Below are 7472 nucleotides of genomic sequence, written 5' to 3' on the forward strand. Positions count from 1 at the left end.
AATCTGGCCCCAGAAGATGCTTTCTGGGTATTACCCCTCACCAATTGCAACACCGAAGCTGCAATGAACCTTGGCACCTTGAAGCAGTGTGTGCTTTAAATTAACAGATGTGCTGACCCCTGAACACCGAAAACAATGCTGATGTGTTTGCCGTTTGTCAGCTACCCAAGTGTTGGGATTGTTGGGGAGAATAAGAAATACCTCATTACTGAAAACACCAACTTTACTCTTTACCTTTACTCTTACCCCAATCTTCTGTGGGGTGATATCATCTCAGAAGCAAAAAGAAACCCAGTCACTGGGCACTGAGGAGGGGAGGGCAGGGTTTCCAGAGAATATGGGGGAGTGGAGAACAGTTCACTAAGGTTGTGCTTCAAGTTGTTACTATGAAAATATAAAGTAACAGCTGTGGCTTCTCTGCCAGCCTCCTAGGTCCCAGCTCTTCCCCCCCAGGGCTTGGGGGGGAGGGGGTGCATGGAGAGAGGAGGGCCTTTGCATGATGATTTGGAAAAGGGAGCTATCTCTAAGATTGGTATGATTGGTATGAGGCTTTCCTTGGTTGGAAAGATGGATTAGGAAAGCAGGACAAGCAAAGGGGAATAGAGTCCTTGGTGGGGGGTTTTGTTTGGTTTTTTTTAATGGGAAAGAGAAGGAAAGGGAGGACAGCAGACAGAGGAGAAAGGAGACCAAGAAAGAAAGGAGGAAGGAAAGGAGGAACGGAAAGGAGGAGAGGAAAGGAGCCGGAGACCGAACAGACACAGAGGTGGCAGAAGAAGGAGGGCGGAGGAAGACAGGAACGAGTCTGGGAAAGGAGAGAAGAAGGGAGGCCGATGGACAAAAGGACCAAAAAGAAAGGTGAAGCTGGCAGGGAAAGAGAGGTGTGTCGGAGCTGGCATTCTTGAAGAGGGTGCAACAGTCTAAAGCCAAGGTTCAGAAAAGCCTTTTTAAACAGAAACAAAAACCCAGCCCTTAAAGAAAGTGTAGCGGGCCTGGCCGGGCCAGGCACAGCTCGAGGCGGGACGAGGCGGGACGTGGCCGGGTAGACAGCGTGCCCCGCGAGCGACGCCGGCTTCTCCTCCACGAGTCCTCGGGTTCTGCCGGCACCACTCGCCCGAGCTGCAGGACGGAGCTGCGCGCCACTCGCCTCCCGCAGGTCCGCCGTTTCCTCGGGGCTCGGCCGCCAGCTCGACCTCGGGCACCGGCTCCAAGAGCTGCCCCTAGGAGGTCGAGGCCGGGATGGGCAGTCCGTGTAAGCTGAGGGCGTCCGGGGCCTTGCCACCCGGGCTCGGTGGCTTCCGATCGGCCACTGCGGGAGGAAGCACAAGGCATCGGGTCACTGCCTAGCGCCGCACGCGGTGCTGGAGACCCGGGGATCCGGGACGCTGCCAAATGCGCTGGGCGCGATCGACCCTTCCAAAGCGATGGGAAACAACCTGCCCTCTCCGCCTAAAGAACAACGGTGCTCGGAGGGCTTGGCAAGAGGATCTGGCTTCCTCCAGAATGGGTATGGGTGCTGTTAATTCTTTTTACCCTGGTACTGATTTTCACCGGTTCAGATCCGATGAAGGCTTCAGCAGCGTAAACCCCGGGAACTGACATCAATGAGTTCCCCGGACCACCCACCCACCCCAGACCCCGAGGAGCGCACAGGTGCCAGCCGCAGCTCGCTCCACTGACTCGGGCCGGGGCAGGGAGGCTCTGGGTGAGCAGGGAGGGGGAGGGGTGCAAGTCGTGTGAGGAACGGATCACCAAACCTCCCTGCCAGGCGCGGCTTGGAGACCTCAGGCCTAGGGGGAGGTCTTCCTTTATGTGAGCGGCAGACGTCGTGGGACCCACGAGGTCAGGGATCGAGATGCGCTCACCACACAGGCACAGCACGTCCGGGGACCCAGGGGCCTCCGGATTAAGTGACAGTGACAGAAGGCTTGCCAGATCAGGCAGTATCCTCCGCCTTGCTCTATTATTTGGGGTTTTGGGAAGGGGACCAAGTTTTGCTACTGAAAGCCAAAAAAATGATGCCACGATTGTGCAAGCCTAAGTTTCCTTTCCTATCGCGGGGGCCACTCAACTTCTCCTACACAGGAGACACAAACTGTTAAATCTACAGGGGTTTATTTTTACCCTCGCAACAAGCCTTTCTTTGGGGGGCGAGGGGAAGGAGCTGGACGCTTGAACTCTAGGGAAGCTGGGGGGGAGGAGGGAGGGAGGGAGAGAAAGAGAGAGAGAGAGAGAGAGAGAGAGAGAGAGAGAGAGAGAGAGAAATTTTTGAACCGTTCTAAAGACTGTTCCAGTACGGAACCTATTCCTTGGATCCTCCCCCACCCACCACCCCCATTTCAGCTCTTTTCCTAAACACAGTTGTGGGTGAAGTTGTCTCCGAATACCCAAACTTTTCTTTCTCCCCATCCACATACTTCAAAGTGAGGACCTTGTTTAGAAAACATCCAAGGAGGAGGGTTCTCAGCCAAGGACTGGTTACCTTAGAGACAAGGAGGAAAATGAACTCCTGAAAAACAAACACCCAGGAGCTGGATTCCACCCCACCTTCTGCAGGGGTCAAATTCTTTTTGTAGCTCTTTCTCAGCTGCTCCTTCCTATAGGCCCATTCCTCCTTAAAATACCCTTTCCTAGGACCAGGGAGATATAGGTGGGTAAGGCCAGGGAACCCAAAGGCCCAACGTGATAACAGGCATTCTGCAAATTCATTTGGTCTCAGGGAACAGGCAGTTTTAAAACATTAGGATTGCATGGTATTTTCTCAGCACTTTGGGAAGAAGTAAATCGGAGGAAGGGGTCTCCCAGGGTTAGATGAAATGAGACCAACTGGTTGTGGGTTCTATCCTTTAAGCCTGCCAATATCCTAAATGATCCCTGGCAAAATTGGTTCTTAGAATCCTCCAAGAACAAAACCAGGATCAGAAATGATTGGAACAGAGCTACAACATAGCTGTAACAAATATAAACAATGAGCTTTCTTTGTGCGTATGTCATATGGAACAGACTTGATTTTCAAATCTTTATGTAGTTTTTTTCATTCTGATAAATATTATTTTATATGATCAAAGGCACAAAGATATTATCCCTTTAGGTTCCTCCCCTACATGTTGTTTTGTTTTATTATGTTTTTAAGTCCAGCTAGGCGAGATTTAATTTAAAAGTCTGAAAGTTTGGTGATTTCTGCAAACACTGCTGAAAATACAAGCTGTCTTTGAAGAGAGGTCTTGGTAGAATCTGTCACTTAGGGAAGGGAGATCCTGCCATGGCTGTGAGAAGATATTTGGATAACTTCGGAGATTTCCAGTATGTCAGACCCTCCTGTTCTCTCACTTCCCAAGAATGAAAGTTTCCTTTCAGGGGATAAGAAATGTGAGTTTCACTTTCTTGCCAACTGAACAGAGAGCCCAGGATCACTGCCTTGCACCAAGATAAAATTAATAAATTTTGATGCACATTTTGATATTTGATTAAGCATTAAGCTGCTCATTTGCACCTAATCTGGAGGACACTGATCACATTGGGTGTGTAATACAATTGTATTTGTTTTATATTGAACATCCATGGCATTGTATTGCTTTCAAAAAGGAAAAAATACCAGAAAAAATGTATGCTAATATAAAAATTAAAAAACAACCAATGGCAGTTAACTATCTTATAAGGTAGATTTCTTTGAACTATTTCTTTAAAAAATAATTCAAAAATAAATGGCAAAACCTTATATTATTTTCTTTATCTTTTCAATAATCAGCTTGAAAAAACATTTGAAGTCAGTTTCCTGCCGATAAGAAGAGTTAAAAAAAAAATCATAGCACAAGTGGGTATGTATTTCTCATGTCATGAAAACATCCATACAATGAATTATCATTTTATGTTGTTCCTCAAATGAAAACATTTGAATGTCATAATGGCCGGGATCGGTCCATGTTACCTGAACCTTTCAAGATCCTGGGAATCAAGATAGTAAACAATTACTTAAATAGCCAGTGTAGCTAATTACAAGTGTGAATTTTAACACATAGTTTATTTCATGTTAGGAAGCAGATGTAATAATAATGTGAATACTGGCCCTGATAAATGGCTCTATATTTCTAAAAAGGAAGATCTTTCTATGGATCAACAATAAAAAATGAACTTAAATGTTAAAGTTCCTTCCTCTTCCAAAGTAACTGGAATTAGTTTTGAGTCAGGAAGTAGGAGTGCTACCTCTGGGTCATTGTGTACACTTTATGATCTGCTTCTTATGTAAAGATTGAAATGTCCTCAGAACAAAGTAATTGTACTGTGAAAGACTGTGAGTCCTTTCCTCAGCCTTTCTTCTTGGAATCAACCTAAGGGAAATCATTGGAATTTGTGGGTATACTTTTTAAATGCAAATGAGTCTGCTGAGTTAAGTAATTTGGGCACAGAAATAAATTGTAACCCCATTTCAATTTCAACAACCAGGGGCCAGGGGTTACTGAGAATTCAAGAATACAAAACCAAGTGAGCCTCAAGATATCTTAACAGTACTTAAATGTAAAGTTCATAGATCTAATTCTCCACTTTTAACTGTTTTCTTCCTTGTATTTCCTCTAAATGAGCAGTGTTCTGCTCTTTTTAAATAAATTTAAAAGGACTTATCATTTTTAATAAATTTTCTTTACTTGGATTCATCTATAATTAGAAAAATCAGCATTATCCTATCCAGAATGTGTGTGTGTGTGTGTTCTAAGAAAGGTGGAAATAGAACATCTGTCCTTCACTGCTCTAGATGGCACCTTATTCCTTCCTTATCCATTGAAACTATCGCCTTGTAGTACCAAGACAGCTTAGAAATAGCAATTTTTACTGAGGAGGCCCTAGGAAGAAGACCCTCTTTTAGTCCCCACAGTGGCCCTCCAGCCTCCACAGATGGAAACAGATACACCAGTAAAAACTCCCTTATCATCCAGGAGCTAGAGCCTTCCCCATCCCCGTCCCCCGCCCCCCCCAACCTTGACTGTTTCCTTCCCTGGACCCCACACCCAGTAGAAGAGGTTACAGATTTCTGCTGGTCAGAACTTAAACACGGGCAGGTTGACAGTTAGCAAATTCAACCCCTCCAGGAGCAAGGAAGAAATGGGGAGTCCTTAAAAACTTTCCCAAAGGAAAAAGAAAAGCCAGAACTTAATGGGTGATGGAAAATGGGCTCCCTCACTATAGGTAGTTGGAGATGAATTCCCTCAAATCTCTTAGTTCAGTTACAGGGATATTTATAGAAGAGAAGGAGGTCAATTCACAGCCACATTACTTTCAGAAAGACTCCAACACACACACACTGAGTTTGAAGTTCATGATTGAAATGTTCTCCTTTTCCTGCTGCGTGGGGGCTGGGGGCTGTATGTTAATAACCTTAATCCTAGCTACTCTGGAGAGTGACACTGATACATTCAAGTTGAAGTCAAGCCAGGCAGAGGAGTCAAAAGTTGGAGAGACTCCATCTCCAAAATAGTCAGCAAAAAAGCCGGGCACAAGTGATAGAGGGGCCAGCAGGAAGCCTTGCACTCTAAACCTCATAGTGGCAGCAAGTTTTTTTTAAGTAGCAAAAGCAACAACAACCAAAAAACTTTAAGGGAATACCTGATTCGGCTTTTTAAAAAATAATTAAAATGAAAGAACCTAGGGGAAAAGGAGATCATTGAAAGGATATAGGTGTAGATGTCAGATACCAAGGTTCAAGTCTTTTTCTTTTTTATCCTTTCTTTTCTCTTTCTTTCATTCTTTATCTCTGCTTCTATCTCTGTCTCTCTCATTCCTGCTCCTTTGCCACTCTTCTCTTCCCTAATTCAGCTCTCCTTTCTAGCTCTCCTAAAGGCATCTAGCATCACTGGACTGCTCCCTGCCTCGGTCCCTCACCTTCTCGACTAGGATGTTTGAAGGTCATTGCTGCCGCGAGTTCCCCGCCGTGCACTGCCACGCTGGTCCCGGGAGGCGCCAGCGGCGGTCCTTGGGCGGGCGGCCAAGGAGGGCCAGGGGCTAGGTAGCCGCCGCCAGGAGCACTGTACACGCCATGCTGGTTGGAAGCCGGGTAGGCGCAGGCCGGGAGGAAGCTACCCACTGCGGAGAGGCCGGAGGCCGACTGCGGGTTAGAGAGGAGAGGAGACAGGTGGTTAGCAAATAACCCCATGTCTTCTCCCTTGCAAACCTTTGCTGGGGGTTCTTCACTTCCCCTTGCTACCGGCTCTCTCAGCCCTGTAGGGGGGAAAAAATCTGAGCCTTCCAAAGGACCCCTTTTCTTTGTCATTCGCGTATGTTTCCTCACCTGAGCTAAACCCAGAGTTCCATATAGTGTATGTCTTTGCCTTTCTTAACAATGGATACATCAGATCGCCTCCATCCGTTTGTTTATCTATGTTCTTATTTATTTATTTATTCATGCCAGTACTGGGGCTTGACCTTAAGGCCTAGGCTGTCCCTTGATTATTTTTTCCCCATTCAAGAATGACGCTCTACCATCTGAGCCACGCCTCCACTTCTGCCTTTATGCTGGTTATCTAGAGATAAAAGTCTCACGAAATTTCCTGCCCTGGGCTAGTTTTGAACCTTTATATTCAGATCTTAGCTCCCCTCCCCCCAACTAGTATTTATGGGCATGAGCCACAGGCGGGCTGTTTCCAGCTTTTTAAAACAAATGTATCTTGGAAAAGGAAAATCAATCTCCTCAAAAGCTAGGCTCCCCCAGACTTGTCGCCTAAGTGAAGGATAAAAATATGCAACCCAAAGATGCTTGCTGGCTGCAGGCAAACACAGTACCACGGGGAAGCTTCTTTTCGTTCTTTCATGATTCCTCCATCCTTACCACCCATTCCAATAGCCTAGTAAAGGTGACCTTCTTCCTCCTCTCCATTACCTGCGTGTATTTAATGTCTGCCTCCAGGGAGGGTTTCTCCAGCCCATTTACTGCCGGAGTAGTGGGGAAGGCAGTGCGATTCACACCAGCCCAGTCTTCCATCTTGGGGGAGTAGGAGGCACCTTCGCTCCCGGACAGGGCCCCTATAGGGAACACCAGATGAATTAGAAGGTGCGTCAGAATCTGAGATGAACACTCATGAAGACCTTCAGCCCAGATGTCTGGACACTAGCCAACTACCCAGTTGATACCTGAGAGCACAGCCAGGTTATCTCTTGAAGCACCTGAAAGTAGGGAAACACTCAGAGAGCCACCGGGGTCAGAGGGACTGCAGGACTCGTGGGAGCTTCACTGGGCAGAGGACAGCAAGGCAGGGGGGCCATGCTATTCCTTGCACCCATCCCTAAACCCGCTTCCCACGAAAGGGCTGTGTGGGGGCAGTGGGCTGGCGCTGCCAGTCAAATCAGCCCCTCCAGTATCCCAAGGCCCCATTCAGAAAGTTCAAGTTCAAATTCAGAGCAACCTCATGGGAAAAAAAGTGTACAGACCTCTCAACATCTCAATAAATGTCCAGATGACTGGGTAATAATTCCACTCGGAACTGCCT

The 7472-nt window shown here is 46.9% G+C and overlaps 1 protein-coding gene across 1 annotated transcript in view; it reads right to left on the reverse strand.

The window, feature by feature from the left end:
* Window positions 1-1217: 1217 nt before the first annotated feature.
* The window catches only part of Pax1 (paired box 1), a 7920-nt gene continuing 1665 nt past the window's right edge, over window positions 1218-7472 (reverse strand). The window contains exons 3-6 of the mRNA XM_048349363.1: window positions 7414-7466; window positions 6866-7008; window positions 5872-6094; window positions 1218-1306 (exon numbers count right to left, since the gene is read on the reverse strand). Of these exons, the coding sequence (XP_048205320.1) occupies window positions 1218-1306; window positions 5872-6094; window positions 6866-7008; window positions 7414-7466 (508 nt within the window). The remainder of the gene's footprint in view (window positions 1307-5871; window positions 6095-6865; window positions 7009-7413; window positions 7467-7472) is intronic.

The sequence above is a fragment of the Perognathus longimembris genome, chromosome 6 (assembly GCF_023159225.1).
Source record: "Perognathus longimembris pacificus isolate PPM17 chromosome 6, ASM2315922v1, whole genome shotgun sequence".
NCBI classification, from domain to species: Eukaryota; Metazoa; Chordata; class Mammalia; order Rodentia; family Heteromyidae; genus Perognathus; species Perognathus longimembris.